A 17803-nucleotide genomic window follows, 5' to 3' on the forward strand; every position below is an offset into this window, starting at 1 on the left:
CGGAAGCGTAAGGATCAAGCCGTTGTACCAGATTGTGTGTCAGGCTGTTTCCTTTGTTTAATGGAGCGATGATCCCTTAAATATCAGGGTGTTGCTAAAAATTGGCACCGGTTATACTGGGCTTGAATCAAAAACACGGAGAAGGAGGGCCCTTTGCTGCTATTCCCCACGGGGTCAGGCTGAGGAAATCTGTTTCAAACAAATGCTGCTGGAACACCCCGAGGAAGGCAAACGAGCGCTATAGAGCATTTGAATTGTCCTGTTAACCTCCCTGCATTAGTCTACCGGTGGTTAACTACGGCGGGGAAACCCTTCCTGCCTCAGCACCGCCGAGCTCTGCCGTGGCCACTGCGCCTTGGAGGAGGGGCGGGGAGCCGGGCCGGGCCCCCTGCCTGGGAGCGCAGCCCCCGGCCCCGCTTGGCGGGCGGGGCTGCTCCGCCGCGCCCCTCGGCTCCGCTCCGCTCTTCACCGTGTGGGGCTTCCCCGCGCCCGGCGGGCGGGAGGAGCCGCCGTTTCCGCTGGGTGTCACTCTGGGGTGGGAGAGGCGCGTTCAAAAGCGGAGGGCAGGGAAAAGCCCGCCGACAGCCCCGGCCGCCCGCACCGGCAGCGTCCGCCGCCCGCCACGCCGCGGCACGGGCGGCAGCCGCTGCGCTTCCTGCGGGCCGGGGCGCTCCCGGCCCTCCGCCTCGGAGCCGGCGCCCGGCGGAGAGTCCTCGGCTGGTGCCGGCTGCCCCCCGAGCCCAGCCCCTGCGGACGGAGGCCGCCTAACCCTGCCAGAAGGATGCTGGAGGGCGGCTGCAAGGCGGTGAAGGAGGGCATGCTGGAAAAGAGGAGCGACGGGCTGCTGCAGCTCTGGAAGAAGAAGCGCTGCATCCTCACCGAGGAGGGGCTGCTCCTCATCCCCCCCAAACACCCCCCGCCGCCGCAGCAACAGCAGCAGCCGCCGCTGCCGGCTGAACCGGCGGCCAAGATCAAGGAGCTTCACTTCTCCAACATGAAGACGGTGGACTGCGTGGAGCGGAAGGGCAAGTACGTGTACTTCACGGTGGTGATGGCCGAGGGAAAGGAGATCGACTTTCGGTGCGCGCAGGAGCAGGGCTGGAACGCGGCGATCACGCTGCAGATGGTGCAGTACAAGAACCGCCAGGCCATCCTGGCCGTGCGCTCCACCCGGCAGAAGCAGCAACACCTGGCGGCGCCCCACGGCCCGCGCCTCCGCGGCGCGTCCAACTCCGCCTAGCGCAGGTACGGACCGGCCCCACGCCGCTCCCGCCGGGCACTGCCCGCTCCGGGTGCCGCTGCTTCGCCTCACGGGCTGCCCTCTGCTCTCTGTCTCACTGCAGGTTGCGTTCACGGAGCGCTTCGGGGAAGCGGGACTAAGAGCGTTCGTGGCGGACCTGCGCCAGGGGGTCTGAAACTGGGGAAGCGCCGGAGGGGCAGGTAGACCGGAAAGAAGCGGCTCAAAATCCTGAACCCCAGCCTGCTGCTGCTTTGCCGCCCTCGGTGCCGAGAAGCATTTCAAATCTATTATTTATGAACCTTGGAAAGGATACTTTGGTGCGATGGGATTTCTAGGAGACATGATGTACTGTAACTTTATTTTAATGTATTTTATTTATTAGAGTTGTTTTCTTTTGGTTTTGTTTTCCTCTTTTTTTTTTTTTTTTTTTTTTTTTTTTTTTAAGGCTTATTTGCAGGATATTTCTGAATGTAGGCTGTATCATAAAAGCAAAGGAAAAAACAATATGCATGTTAGCTCCCTGAAGGAACTAAAAAGTTCTGGGTAGTTTGGCTGTGTGCAATTTGATGAAGAAGTTATCCGGTTTTTATCCAAAATACACTATATTCCACTAACATGGAAAATGTGAAACCCATACTGCATATGAAATCTGTTTTCTCTAATGAGAATAACAATTGTAGTCTGAGGTTTAAATTATTGCCTTTTAAAATATTAAACGTGGTGGAAGATGGTAAAAAGTTATTCATGCTTGACTATTCAAAAAGCAATGTTGCTTGTTATTCTGAGGTTAAAACCCATCTGTTTAATGTATGAGCAGAGGAGAACCCGACCAACTTCTTTTGTGATGCAGGAATCTGAGTTGGATTCCAGCTATCAGTGTGATGTGCTTGCTCCTGGGCTGGCGGGCCAGAGCTGAGGCGTTCAGGAACGTTTCTTACTGTCCAAGTTCAGGCCTCCCTCTGCACGCTTGTTTTTTAAATGATCTGGGCTGTCAATCTGTATTGCTTTTTCATGGCGGTTTTTAAATGTCTTGCATTAAAGCAGCCCATAGTTTAAAATCCATTTTATATATGTCTTGGTGTGCAAATGGATTATTTTGGTCACAGTTTTCATAAGGTTGCTCTCTAGCTGAGATGAACTAGGCTAATTTTGGTGTTTAGCACTGTCAGATGTTGAGAGAGGCGTATGATCTTGCCTCTGAAAACGTTGACGAAGCAATGAAGTTGGAAAACAAAGGGCTAATTGCACAGCTGTTGTGTCTTCCTCTGTCTCTTAAAAGTCAGTGGGAGTTTGGCTGTCGATGCTGGCGGGAATGGGTCAGAGCTCTTTGCTGGTGTAGAGGAGGGAGTTGGGCGTGGGCCGGTGAGCTTTCTAGGACTGGGCTCTTCAGACGATGGGTGGCTTCATATTGTGTGCCCCTACAGCAGGTTCTCTGGTTTAAATGAAGTGGGGAGGCTGTAAGTGGAACAGAGTAATGTGGCCAATTATCTCTGGTTCAAGATAAAAAGTCAGAGCCATGGAACTATTTATTTTAATTAGTGTGGTGAGGAAAATTACTTTTGGCCCCTTTACAAGTTACATGAATGTAAACAGAATCATTTAAAGTTTCACATCCAGGACTGTTTTTTTGGTGTAACTGAGGTGTAAATTAACAGCAAGAGCCCCACATTCTCTGTTCAAGCTGTTTCTGTAAGTTCAAGCTGTTTCTGTAAAGCAAAAGGCTGAAGTGATACTCAAAGGAAGATCTTAGAATTGGCTACTGTGCGTGTCAGTCCCTTCCTCTGCACCCTAAGCTTAAGCTCAGTCAGTAAGGAAAAAGTTGGGATCTGTGTTAGCCCTCCTCTTTTGTCCCTTGCCCCCAGGTTTTGGAGTCACATACCTAGTACATGCAAAACACGTCATGGTAACAGAATTAAAGCCCGGATCCTGACGATTCTCTGTAGTTACTCCTGAGCACTTCTTTCCAATATGGCCCTTGACAAGGTTGCATGATGAACTTGGGGTGGTAGATTACGGCTGTTCTAACAAAGTTATTATTTTGAGATTAATTAAAATCAAAGGTGCCCCACATCTTCTAGAATTAGAGTTGCTGTCTTGGCAATCATAATAGTCAATTTCCACATCTCTGTACATCTGCCATTATCATTCTGCTAACGCTTGGATGTTAGAGCTGCAAGAGGATTCTCTAATGAGCTAGTCAAAGACTTACAAAATAGACTGTAATTTGTAATTTGGCTCCTCTATTTAGAGCAATTAATTACAGTTTACTGAGGAACTAATCCACCTTTTCAGATACATAGACGTATCACTGATCTCACCTACTAAAATACATTTTAGCCTACTGAAGAATAAATGTAACTGATAAAAATTAATTCCTGTGTGATCAGAGACATACGTATTTCTCTAAGAGAGGCAGATATTCTTGTCCTCCGTGAATGCCTCTGAATGCCACAAAAGCCTATGGATGTAGTCTAAAGCTGAAATTTTACTATTCTTCTGGAAGTACTTGTACTTTGAAAACAAAAGATGAAAATTTTAGTGATAAAATTTTCATTAAGGTATGAGAAAATAGCTTTCATTTTGAATTTGCTGCTCCTTTTCACCAGTTCAAGGTCAATGTCCCATTTCACCTTATGTTTCTTGTTTTAAGTTGGTCTGAAGGATGCTCTGAAAACCTTTTGGACTGAGGTAGCTTACCAACAAACTTTTGCTGGTTGCCATTGCCTGCTCTGTTACCTGTTTAAAAACCTTGGTGTCAGCCAGAGTCCTAGTGTGAGAGGTGGTCACATCACAAAATCCCCCTTGAGCTGGTGGGATGGGTATAAGGATCCCTCCCCCTTGTGTCTCTGGACTGTCTCCTCAAAACTGAATGGGAACAATTTGGCTGGGGTCCCCTGGGGACAGTCGGACTGTGTGGCTCATGCTCTGTTGGTATAAATAAGGCTAAATTGTCTGATGTGGACAGTCTGACAACTTTCTCATGCTCTAAATTCCACGGTTGTTTTTTGTTGGTTTTTTGTTTTTTTTTTTTTTTGACTGATAGTAATTTTAGACCAAGAAATTGTTTGATGTTATAAAAGGTAGCCTGGTCTTTTTTTTGTCTTGTCCCTCTACTACTGCATGGTCTTCATTTGAACTTCTGGATTAAATACTGTCTGTTACTGCCTTGTAAGCAATGGCTATGAAAATAGGTCCAGCAGATCACGCTCCATCTTATCAGAGCTTTGAAAGTAAAGAAATCAAATTGTCATTCCCCTTACCAAAAAAAAGAAATCTAACAGCACGTGGCTGAAGTAAATTCATTAGAGAATAAACAAAAATGCTGTAAAGCACAGGTTAATGCTTGATATAGGTACCAGAAGTGGGGACAGTCAGTTCATAAAAAGGTCAAAATTATGTGTCTTAACTAAAAACAAACAAACAAACAAAACAAAACAAAAAACCAAAACCAAAAAAACCAAGAGAAAGTGAATAAGGGGCAGATTCAGCAAGAAAATCTAAACTGTGGTGACCAAGACAATTTAGAAACTGAGAAAGGAAGATCAAGTGGATGTTGTTTCTGTGACATCCAGAAGGAATTCCTCCTTTTTAAGGTTCATGATATACAAACGCCAGCTTCTGAATTATAGCTGCAATGATGTACCAAATGTTTTCTAGCATATCCTATTCTGAGAAGAAATATCAGTGTCGTCAAAAAAATTTGTGTGTAAATATGACTCATAAATGATTTCTGAGAGATGTGATTTATTTTTCATATTTTTCAAGATACATTCCATTTCAAATAAAGAGGTATCTATTGAAAGAGCTCTCGATATGTTGGAAGAATGGTTGGTTTGGTGGGCTATCTGTTGTGATTAAAGCCTGATCTAAGCTTTTCCAATGTCAAGCTCAATCTAAGGGCCTAAGAGGAATGCTTTGAACCTGTGTAGATACCCTCTGAAAAAAAGATCCACTTAGATGCTCTACTTAATCTATATATATATAGCACAATTATGAGTCTCAGTCCTCAGTTCTGCTTCTTGCTGTGCTTGATGTGTGAGCACCCACACTGAGTCCAGCTGATTTCTGTAAGACTCGGCATCACAGTTCTCATACAGCAGGTCTTTGGGACGCAGAATTCAGACTCATAATCTTTACCTGTGAATGCCTTGCTCTGTGTGACATTAGCAATCTAAACCGAAGCATTAAATGTGCCTTGTTGCTCTTTTTTATGTATCTTAAGCACTGTTTGAATTTCAAATTACCTGAAAGTAGTCCAGAAAGAACACTTCCACCATTCGGCGTGAGCTCCGACCTGTTCTTTTCTAGCTTTGTGGGAAAAGAAATGAGGTATGACAAGAAAAATATACGATGACTTCTGCTGTTTGGGCGTCTCCATAGAGCTGCAGCTGCTCGGATGCCTTGAACTCCCCTGAGGTGTATTTGTATTGCAGCAGGTCCTCACTTTCAGGCATCTTCCAAAAGTGTACTAATTTCAGTGACAAAGTATGCATTGACCTAGACTTGTTGGTGCTGTTTGCCTCCACTGGGGAGGTCTCAGTAACCTCTTCCATAAGAACGCTTTTGCTGTAACAAGTACAAGTTCCCTTTCCAGTAGTAAACATCTAAAGTGTAGGCATTTGAACTTAATATTTGATACGCAAATGATAGTTTAAAGACCTGACCTCACGAGCGCTAGTGCTCAGCAGCTTTGAAAGGCAATTAAACATCTCTGGATTTATTAGCTAGTGAAGGGACCCACTGTTGCTTACAGCTGTTAGAGATATCCCATATGAGCTTTTAGTAACAGTGATAAGTAAGTGTCTCTGTAAGGGCATAAATGTAGTAGAACAAGAAATTAATAATTTGTGGTTCTTTCTGCTCCTGCAGCAATGGTGACATCTTTATAAAAGTGCATAAAAAACGTGTTTCTCTGCTTTAAATTTTGATTAGGAGGATGTAAAATAAGACTGTTCACATATTCATGGTACATATGAAATGGTCCTAGAAATTGGGGCCATTATTTTCCTAGTGGGAAATATCGTCTTACTAGGGTTTTCTCTTAAGTTTTCTCTGATCTGAAGTACAATGCAGGGTACAGAGAGGAAATCTGGACCTGATTCAAAATTCATTGAAATCAACTGGAATTTTTCCAGACTAGGACAGATGCCGACCTTTTTCACAAATGATGGCTGCTTCTCTTTCGATTTAAAAAACCCAGGAACGAAAACCCAGAGCAAGACCTTTGCCTATGATCTGTGCCAGTATCAATGGTGTGTGACTAGGATAACACTGACATTCTGGTCTTTCGTATTTTCCAATGAAATGAGGGGGAGAGGAAGATGAAATAATGCTTATGCTTTCTGAGCAAAATAAAATAGGAAAGAAGACCAGTCTAAATGTCTTCCCTCCCCCCACCCCCAAAATGAAATCTAGACCAGAACGGTTTCTAGCAATTTCACTGAATTCACAGCACAGCTGAAATGGAACAATTTTTTTTGTACTTTAACCCAGACCAGAACTAAATTAAAACTTTTACTTCTTTGATTGCTCGTTTCTAGCAGTCAAAGGACTGGGAACATCCTAGTCCTTCCTAGAAAGTGCTGAATTACTTTCCACACCTACACATAATTTTTTTTTGAAAATCAACTGTTGTGAAGACTTTCAACTTAAGTCCTTTATAAATTTGAAATAAGCTTTTTTTTTTTAAGTTATAAACAGTACTATGGGTGTTTGTGATAATGTTTTTTCTGTCTTTCCACTGGGGGATTTTTGATGTGTGAGGTAAGAGCTGAACATCTTCAAGGTGTCCTAACACCCAAAGGACTTGGGAGCTGTTTGGGACCTCAGAATGGGACTCGATTATTTGTAGGGTCTTGGCCTAATGTTACACACTGAATTTACAAGGAAAGGGATGTCAGCTTCTGGGTGAAGCACTGGGAAACGAGCCCATGCTGGTAGCTGGCACCCACATGAAGTTCGTGCTCTGCTCAGCAGCCTGGTTGGATTGCAGCACCCAGAAGTTTTCCTTAGAGACTTTAGAAAAAGCCAGAAGTGAGGTTTCTGTGCTTAAGTGCATAGGATTTTTCTTGGTTTGTTCAGGTTTTTAGGAAGACATCAAAGCAGAGGCATTTACCCCATTATAGATTTATCACAGGCACTTTAAATTAGCCACTTTTACAGCCCTTCCTGGTCATTCTATTAGATGTCTCTGGCAATGCTAGCCGCCAGTGCAGGGGAAATGGTTGTTTGGATGGGGGTTTGATTTACCTTTTGTGTTGTATTGTGCTATGACCGCAGTGGATTTTGCATAAACGAAATTTTTAATGACCCTGCTTCATAATCTTTGCCTTGCAATAGTTTGTGAGCAGCCGTAGTAGATTAACCAAACGAGTAAATACGTATAGAATGACTAACCATTACAATGAAGCATAGAGCGCTCTGTGGTCAGCACAATGTTTTGATCAAGACAATTTGCCCCATGTTTTGTAAGGCTTCCAGTGAGATGAAGAAATCACTACTTTTGTTTTTAAGATCTTGTCAGTGTTTTGTAAATATTTCTGATATTTATGCCTGTACATATGGCTTTGATTATAACTTGCAGGAGGCTTGAGAATTGGGTCATATACCATCTAGGAGGAGATTATTTCATTATTGGTAATTTCTGTTGGGTTTTGAGGCTCAGCTTTCAGGATCTTTTGCACCTACTGCCTTTTACGAAGGTAAAAGTACAGCAGTGAACCTGCAGCTTGGAGAACAAATATAGCCTGTTCTTGGCTTGGGTGCCAGAGCCAGGGTCCTTTGAGGGAACAGCTCTCCATGTTGCTGTGTGCTTTGGACCTGGGCCTGGGGATGATAACTCCCTGTACCAGTGATAGCACCTCTCTGCAAGGCTCTCAGCCCACTTGTATATCATATCTCTGTTTTGGAGAAGAGGAAACTCGGGACCGGAGAGCCCATGCTGCCTGCCCAAGGTCATGCCTTGGGAGCCGAAGAGCAGCGTTCCATAGGCAGGGGCCCTGTCCCTGTGGAGAAATGCTGCCTCTCACAGCAGAAGCTGCTTCATTTTCTGTGCTTGGTAGGCATCTTCCTTACAGCCACCTGCACATGCAGTGTCCAATCCCCCATCGGTGCCATGGGTCCTTGGATGGAGACCCCAGTGGGCGACTGCCCTGCCATCTAAGTTTCAGCCTTAAAAATTCATCATGGTGCAGCTACTCACCCCTTGGAGACAAGAGCAAGACAAAAACACTTAGCCTTCACATGGGATTTAGCAGAGTCTTTGGATGACTTCGGATTATTAAATCAGTTTCTGATTATTCCCAGCACCAGGCGTTGTGCAAACACTGTACTACGAACGAAGGGATCTGCAAGTTGTTCCCTGTTTCCGGTGCGATTACGCTCCTCTGTTTACTGTGGATGGCAAGGACAAAGAGAGGTTATCAGTCTCATAACTTGAAAGGACTCTGTAGATATGAATCCAGTGTTAATGCAGCTTTTCCAGCCTGGTACCTGCCTTGACCAAAACACACAAAGAAAAAAAAAGGTGGGGGGGAATAATTTTCTTCTCTCTACTATTCTGCTGTCATTTAACCATTTCACTGAGAAACAGGAGTTTTGAGAGAAATCCTTATAACTGGAAACATCCCAATCATGTGCTTTTCTACCAGAAAAAAAAAATAAATTAAAAATGACTGATGCACAAAGCTATAGTAGCTTATACCCAACCTGCTTATCCTAACCTGCTGCTGGAGGGTGACAGAGCTGTCTGTCTTCGTGGGCTTTCACGACAGCTCTTTAAACCATCTGTAGAGCTGAAAACTCCTCCATGCCCTTTCCTGTGCCAGCAGCTACTGCAGTATGCGGATGACTTTGCTTAGAGCCTTTTCTTGTACACAGATGAACACATGAAAAATTACTCTGTTCTTTATAAAAGTCAGACCTGAACTGGAAAAACTATTTCTTTATTGGCTTTTTGTGAGTCTGTGGCTACTCTTAGCCAGTCATAGAGCAGTGCTTCCAGCTGAGTTAGGTGTTCACTGGCTGCTTGTTTTTTATTTTTATCACCAATCGTTAATATTTCCTGTTCCACTAAGCCATGTTTCCCTGGTACTCTTTCCTAGTGCTTGGCTCCTAAACAAAGTCACAGCTCTTGTCACAAGGCAACAGGCTGCATACTTATCCCTTATGCAAGTGATGACTGAGGGCTCAGCAGTAGGGAAGTAACGCTGACAGCTCTGCTCTGGGATGGCAGATTGTCAGCATTCCTCACCAGGGCACCCAGCTGGCCTGGGAAAATGCTGGTGGTTTGGGGGTTGGGCCCCTAAAATAGACTGTCCTTCCAGAGCTGAGAAAAATGGAGAGGGATGGTCAGCTGATCTCTTTTTGAGCAGAGGTAGAGTCAGACCTATAAAGCTGTAGAGCCCAAAGCAACTGCTATGATTCTGCAGGTACAACCTGAGTTCTTGGGTGCAAAGAGAGAGAGGTATCTGATAGCTGAGATGGCAGTAACACATAATAACATGATGATAATTATCAACAATTAGCCATTTCCCCCCCTTCTCTCCCATCCTCATTGTTAGAGAAGAGAGAGTACCTTGCATAAAAGGGGAAGATGATAGCTCACGGGGTGGGTGTGTTTGGGATGAACTGAGATCATTTCTGCAGCTACTCTGTGGGCCTGCTCTCATGCTTAAGATTTAGCCCAGAGAGTTGAGAGCAGCAGCTGCAAAGGAGCACTTAGCTGCTGTTGCCCCAGGGAAGCTGCTGCACTCACTCCCAAACAATCTGGAAATTGTTCCTATGTGTTTTCCTGAGGCTTAAGAAGCTTGCAGTTGTGGCCCACAGATGGCTAGAGTTGTGAAATTGCAGCCATGGGGCAATCAGCTGCCTGCCTTCCTCACCATCATCCTTAGTCATCTGGGAGGGAGGCTGAGGAGGTCCTTCCCAGACAGGAGCTGCCTTCTGGGGCAGGCAGATGGGTGGGCTGTGGGCTCTGAGCTCACCTCTGTGGTCCTGCTGCTGGGTACATCTGATCAGAGAAGCCTTCCTGGACCACCTTTGCTCCATGGGGGTTCACACAGAAGAGGAACAAGCTTTGTCATAACTGACATTGAAGGCACTCACTGGCCTTCTGGGGTTGTTCTTGCCACTGCCTTGCTGGTGGCTTCACCGGTGCTGCTGTTCCTTGCCAGGGTTCTGTGAGCTCTAACACTGAAGATGACCAGTTGAATGAGGTCTGAAAGCTTGAAAGGGCTCTCCAGAACACCTTTAACTCTGCAGTTCTGCTGCTAATAACCTCAGAAACAGCTCCAGTGACCTGTCTTGATTTGGGGCTGGGGGGGGAAATGGTGCTCTGAGCTGAAGGTGTGTGGTAAACATACCTCGAGGACAGAGGTTCCCTTGCCCAGTGAGCCAGGTGCTAGCCATCCCAGGGTGGGACTGTGGCAACCATGCTTGGTGGCACCTTCACTTGCAAGGTTGGGGTCTTCCTTCCTTCCTTCCTAGGTTTTCCCTAATTCTGCTTATTTCAGCCATAGAGCCACCTACCAAAGTGTATTTTCTTCTCAAAAGTAACTCAATAATTTGGTCGATTTTCCTGTCAGCTGAAAATCCTCAGCAATATCTTTTGTTGATAAAATGCACTGAGCAAGGGTGAGTGTTTGTACAGGTAGCCTTAATGTAGTATTTAATTTTTGTTCTGGGCAATGGCAGGGATCTAACACAATGCAAAGATTGCATAAAAGTAAAGTTTATGTGTATTTTCAAATCTGTCATGGCTACAAAGATCATTTTGCTGTCTTTGATTTCCTAATGTTTTAATTTAACTGAATCTGAGTAGATTTAATGGTTGATTTTCAGAGTATTCACTTAAGGATTTTTTTTCACTTGAAGTTGAAACCTTAAATCAAGCTGAGTTTGGGAGAAGTAATTTAGTTTTGCTGAGCTCTGGTTATGCTTAGTCTTTCTCCAGCCTTCTTTTTTCCTTTCCTCATCTCTGAGTTGAACATGCAGCATTTAGTGGGAGAAGTTTGCAAACCATGATAATAGCAGCTGTTCTGCCATCCATTACATGTGCCTTACTGAGGAGGCTAGCGTCCTGTAAAGATATGGTAGCCTTTGAGCAGCCACAGATACGTCCTCTGCTCAGTCTGTATGCAGCCATCCTCTGTGAGATTTGCCCTTGTAAAATGAAACTCCAGCATAGCTGGAGCTTGCTCGTAATTCAGCTGTCGCAGTCCGCCCTGAAATGGCCCAGGGGTACTTGATAGGCAGAGCCCTACAATAGCAATCCTTCACTGGTGTCCTTCACGGGGGTCTTTTTTTATTACACCTTTGTTGCAGTCGCTGAAAATCATTCCCAGACATTAAGGAGATGGAATTGTGCTCCCCCTCTCACAGCTGCTAACACTGCTTTCCACATGTGATTGATTAGGGTGAAATCTGGCTTGCCTTTGCTGCCATCATTGCTGTGTTTCTGCTCCAGGCAAGAGTTAAGGTGCACTGAAAGCAAGGAATGGTCTGAAAGCACAGGTTATTTATGTGATGCTCTTAATGGGTCTTTAAATCGCATGTGTGTGGCCTTTCTTTAGCCTTGACCTCACAGAGCTGCTGTAAAATCCAGTAGCTCACTGACCTGCAGGCTGGGAGAGGTCAGGGTGGCAAGGTTTGTATGTACCACTTGGAAAAGAAAAATGCTTTTATAACAAAGAATTCCCAGTTCATGGTGAAATAAGTATCAGAGGGCCAGCACCTTGTTCAGCGTGATTCCTAATAGCACAGCATTCACTGGACCTGGCAGGGCTAGCCCAGATTTAGGGCCCCTCAAGCATCACCCATGTTCCTGTGCACGAAGGCATCGGGATGCAGCTGTTTTCAGCTCCCAGATGTTGACTACATGACACTGGAAAGCTGTATCTGCAATTTACTGTGTTGGTCTATTTAGCAGTGTTGCTATAGATGCTACAATATCAGTGGGCTAAATAGCTCAGAGCTGCAGTGAGCTGTTCTAGTTGCTGTCCACTCCCAGCCCATAAAAATCCTCAGATTTTACAAACTCTGACACTGTTCTTCCTTCACATCCTTTACTGGCATACAATTTTTGTATACTTGGCCTCCCCTCTCCAAGAAACCTTGCTCCTAAGTCTGTCAGCAGCTTCAAAGAGATCTCTGGCCCCAGGTTTGCACACCATCTACTCAGAGTGTTCAGATCCTTCATGTTCACATATGTATGTGCAAGTGAGGTGCTAGGACTGAGGAAAAATCAGTTCATTCAGCAGCCAGAGATGTTCAGTAACTGCCCACCCTTGAGAAGCTGTCATATTTCTACATCTTGACGCTCAGGACATAGGAAGTATTTGTTACTAGAATTTTTCATATTTGATGATTGCAAAGCTCTGGGGTCTACTCCACTGGAGAAATTAAAGCCTGTACTTCAATGTGCATGAAGGCGTGCACAGAAGTGGAAATGTGTGCACCCCCATGGTGAATCATGGGAGTGGTGGAATAGAGGGTCTACCAGAGCCCAGTTGCCCACAAAGGGGAGAAGTCCCTGATGGAGACATCAAGATTCCTCCTCTGTAGTCCCCTGGCACTCTGCAAGGCTGTTCTGCAGAGGATGGATTTGCTGCTGGCGCGCTGATGGAAAGTGGACAGTGGAGGGTGCTGCATAACTCACACCTCTTCCTCTGATTAACAGCTTGGCCTCCTTGGCAAAATGATCCCCTAATCATGCAGGCTGGCCCAGAGGGAAGGGCATGCCATACCGTAACATTTGCACTTCAGCCTAAGCACAGGGAGAGCCTCAGTCCTCTGCTGTGAGCAACATATTGGTGAAATGGCTTAAGGAACACAGTGACCTCAAAAGGAGCAGCTCCATGAAGGATCTGGAGGATACGGGATACCAAGGCCTCTCCCTGCCCCACCCTGGCCTTGTAATCAGATAGCTCCCATATCTGAGGGAGTCTTTCTAAAAGACTTCAAAACATGTTGGTGGAAGCTTTAGCAAAGACCAGACCTGGCTTTCCTCGGATGGGTGCCACTCAGCCTTGTGGAGACTCCTTCCACCCAGAGCAAACATGCTTCTGTAGCTGCGTTTGCAATGGTAATGGCACTGATTAAACCTTTCACAAAATTTAGAAGGAATGGCTAAAGTGAATGGGGCATTCAGGAAAATAAAGGGTAAAGCTCTAGAGGTGAAATTATGGCACTGCTGAAATCTGTGACAGATTTTTATTGACTTCATTGAAGGACTTGTCACTTCAGGAAATTTGGGATCAAAATGAGAAATTTGGGATCCTATTCAATTGCCAGTATGAAAAAGACATTTTAAAGTAATTTGGTTGTGTTTGTCTTATTTGCTTTAGCTACTCAGTTATTGGCAGGAGAGGTAGGCACAAAAAGGGAATAGTATTCAAGTATTCACCCACTGAAAGGGTGATTTCTGAGAGCCGTGTCCTGTGGGTCCCAGAAGAAGCTCCAGTGCTTGTTGGAGGGATGAAGAAAGAGCTTCTTTGGCACATGACACCCAGTTGTGTACTCTTGAAGGGATAACTAGCCTGAGCCCAAGTCTGTAGCAGCCATTTCAACACAGTTCAACTTTCCCAATTATCTTTGGGAATTCAAAATTTGTCAGTGGTAAAAAAAAAATAGGTATTGCTCATCAATGATGAAATTCTACTGTCTTTCTCTTTACTTACATTTCTCTGCAGAAGAATAGTTATTGGCCTCTTCTCAGCAACAACCCAGAAATGACAGAGCTTTATGAGGTGTTTCTCATTATACTGATAATAAAAATGTGAGGAAAAACAAGTGTGGCAGCATTAGACAGCATCCTAGGAGCAGGCATGTACCAAAGGGAACAAGCAGTCTGAAACAACAAACCCAGGTTGCTCCTTCTTAAGCGAAACCTGTGTGAATCCTGGTGTGCAAACACAAGCTCAAAATTTGTCCTGAGGGAGGGAATTGTCTCCCCAGCCTCTTGACTGCAGTGTAGCTTTGTCCTTGCTTGAGTCTGTTTGCTTCCACATTGCAAAGCTGCCGTGCACTCGTGCAGCAACACACATGCCAGAGCAAAGCCCAGAACTGCTCTCATTGAATCCTTGGGTGACTCAAGCACTGTGCCCAAATCAGCCCATTTGTCTGTGCATGGGCTCCCCAGGCCGTGGGAACTCCAGCCCCACTGGCCTTCCTCATGTGGCAGGCATTGGTGGTGCTGCTCTACCAACGGGATGCTGCAGCTGGGAACGTGCTTCTCTAGGGCAGCAGAGAGGAAGGTAAACCTCTATTGTACTGGCAGAGGTGGGTGCTATACAGCACCAAGCAGCTGAAACACTGCTCTTGGTCACTTGTTCCTCAGAACTGCTCTTATATTGCAAAATGTGGCTCGTCTCGGTACCTCTTGCCTGCTTGCCAACAGCTGCCTAATAAGTCTTTTCACTGTGCAGTATAAATAATTACTGAGCTGTCTTCTTCTCTGTTGCTCACCCTGCCTCTGATCCAGCACTCAAAACCAGAATTGTATTTATGCTATCCCTGAGGCCGGCTGCAAACCCTGATATGCTGTCCCACACAGCCCTTGAGGAGAGCTGTGCAGGGTGGGTGCTTCCGAGGGAGTAGGGCCATGGAGGAGGCGACACTGTTCCTCCCACATGGCAGTCACAGGGATGCTCTGCCAGGCAGCTACCTGCACCTGGGCAGCCAGCACCCCATGCACCCCACACTTGGAGTGGATTCAGAGCCGCCACCTCCTTTGCAAAGACATTGTCAGTGCTGGGGGGAAAAAGTGAGAAAGTCCAAATTCATCACAGGATGCTGGAAGCAGGATCAGTTCCTTAATCTGCCTTTGCATGGTGTGAGATTTTCTCATGGTCCTACATGTCCTAGCCTTGCTGCAAGTCCCTGTTCCCATGCTGGCAGCTGTGGGGCTGGTCAGCTGGGGAGCTGGCTGCCTGAGGGAAAGACAGAGCAATGCTGTATGGGAGGCTGCCACCCCAAACTCCAGCAGAGCAGTGCCTATGCCAGCCTGCCACACTGGGGACCAGGTGCCCACCCCACTGCAGGCTGGCCACAGCTATGTGCCACAGCTGAGACCAGCCCTAATGTTTTTAGTGGGAGAAAATTCCCACCTCTAAAGACTGATGCTTTCCTTGTGAGCACATGTTGGCTGTTATACCCTCCATCCACACTCACCGTGTCCAAAGGTGATTATATCTAGTATGTGAAGAGTGACTTGTACCCACATCATGTCATTAGAGGCAACTCTCACTAAAGGAGAGTGAACAGTTCGCTATTGCTGTCTTCCTGTGTGGCAACTCCTCGTAGAAGTATGGACTTAAAAATAAGGAGCAAGTCTCATTTGCCAGTTTAATTAGCTATTTCTGGCAATAGCTGTATGAGGCATGCTGCAAACCCTGGGAATACTGCTCTGCTGGACAGAGTTGAAGCCCAACAGGGTGTGACAAAGAAATGGAAAGCCTTGGTCCTTTTGATTGTCTTTGTATTTGGACTGAAATAAATTCTGGGATGTTTAAACTGAGACATTTCAATGAGAGGTCTGTCTGGAAGCAGTAAGGACATTGTAGGTCATGAGAATGGTTCCCAAGGGAGACCAAGAGGAATACATCCTTCCCTCTCGCATTTGCCTCCCATCTGCTCCACTCACTCCCAAGCTAGGAGCAAGGGCTTTGGGTCGCAACCCCTCGTCACCTCATGTCTGTGCAGCACATTGATGTCAGTCTGCAAACCTGGGGCTGGGCATCCCATGTCCTGAGGAAGTTACAAATAATAACAAGGCAATATTATTCTTTAATGACTGCTGATCTGACACTGTGAATCACACAGACTGGCATGAAGGATATCGGTTTTATTAACTGTAAGTATGCCTATTTTTCTATGAAACATTGACTTCACAGTATCTGCAAAGAGGAGACCAAGGAATTTCATTCAGCTCTTACCCTTCCCTTCCAACCTCCCCTGTTCTGGGTCAACTTCTCCTTGCCTAATTCTTCTGCTTAGCCCCAAATATGTTCTCCTATGAGTGTGCCTGGCTCACAGCAAACGTCTCCACCATTAGCACAGGCAGGGAAGTGGTTGCGTGATGTTGCCGTCAGTGGATGGTTTATCTAGTTGTAATTCCCATGGCTCCAGCTCTGTGAGTGCTTATACACAGACCTCATTTTGCAGGAGTGGCAAGGGGAAAGGTCAGTATTTGTGAATCATTTCCTCCTGGCTGTGGCAATGAGGTTAGTTTGTGGAGTGAGTCATGGAAGAGCAGCCTGGAGAAGTGGTGACCTCCAAGCAAAGGACTTTCAGGTCCTTAGTGACCTTAGACATTGCAGCCAAGTTACCATCATTATTTCACATCCCTGGTCACAAATATCTTGGTTACTTAAAATTACTTACAGAGGGAAGCCTAGGATGCCTAGAACAGAGGATGCCTTCCTCTGTTAGGAGGATGGGTTTATGTTTGAAACACCTGTTTGTTATGGAGGCGGAAAGGTTTTCCAAAGGGAAGTAACCTGATAAAACAGAGTAGTTGAGGCTGGACTGATTACCACTTCGAACGAAATTTCTGTATTAGTGCAGAAGTGATCCTGCTGCAGGGTTTTGTCTATCTATTAACATCAAGGAGCCAGTATGGTACCCCTGTGTTACAAGCTGCAAAAACATGGAAGAAGCCCATCCCCATAATGCAGAGCATAAAGACTAGAAGGACTGAGATGCTGGAAGAAGTTGTACGTGATCCACCTCAACACTTTTGAAATAGCACCAGCTAATTACCACCCAAAGGATCCATCCTCTCACTCAAGAGATCCAGTTTTAGTGCAGACTTTCAGGGAAAACATTTAGTTTGCTCTAATAAAATGTTCTTCAGAAGAGCTGCCCACCTGCAAGCTCTAAAATGTTCAAAACTTCCTTCAGAGTAGAGCTATTTATTTTCTCTGCCCTGTTTCCCCCATACTCTGTATTGCTGTCATTATGACTATTAGGAGCTGCAGCAATGAGTCGGGTTCCTTCTTCACTGGACCCCTTAGAGGTTTCCAGCATGCCCTTTCGTCTTGGCACGCACAGGGCTGGCAGTGCCAGGACAGGTGGAGAGAGCGGGGCCGGGTTTTCTCCAGTGCTCGGCAGGCTCTGGCCACATTTGGTGGAACAGAGCCTGGCTGGTCCTAGAACTGTCTGTGCTGCGGGTGCCTGGTCCCTCTTGGCTGCCAGACAGCTGAGAGGGAAACCTGCCCATCCCATCTCCACCCCAGAAGCTGGAGTCATATCTCCCTGCTGTCGAGTCAGAAGGCAGAGGTTTGAGGGGCTAAAAGTAGAAGGGGAGTATGTCAGCTGATGGCGGTTCTTGGGTGACCCACTTCCAAATAATATTCCCACCTGTTTCCCTGACAGGGCATCTGTCTGAACACCATCCTGGAGCCACACAGTACTTTCTGCTTGGCCTTTTGCACAGCCACCACAAATCCATGGCCCTACAGCACTAATTGTCAGCTTAAGATAGGAAATCTAATTAAAAGGGAGATGAGCTACAAGGGGATAACATATGGTGCACTCCCTCTCCATAGTCAGAAAAGGCAGGCA

The 17803-nt window shown here is 45.9% G+C and overlaps 1 protein-coding gene across 1 annotated transcript; it reads left to right on the forward strand.

The window, feature by feature from the left end:
- The first annotated feature begins 427 nt into the window (after window positions 1–427).
- On the forward strand, window positions 428–1441 carry PHLDA1 (pleckstrin homology like domain family A member 1). The gene is made up of 2 exons (XM_064655622.1): window positions 428–1245; window positions 1344–1441. The coding sequence occupies exon 1, from the start codon at window positions 782–784 to the stop codon at window positions 1238–1240; it is 459 nt and encodes a 152-aa protein (XP_064511692.1). The 5' UTR covers window positions 428–781; the 3' UTR covers window positions 1241–1245; window positions 1344–1441.
- Window positions 1442–17803: the final 16362 nt, after the last annotated feature.

This window comes from Pseudopipra pipra, chromosome 5, assembly GCF_036250125.1.
Source record: "Pseudopipra pipra isolate bDixPip1 chromosome 5, bDixPip1.hap1, whole genome shotgun sequence".
In the NCBI taxonomy this organism is placed as follows: Eukaryota; Metazoa; Chordata; class Aves; order Passeriformes; family Pipridae; genus Pseudopipra; species Pseudopipra pipra.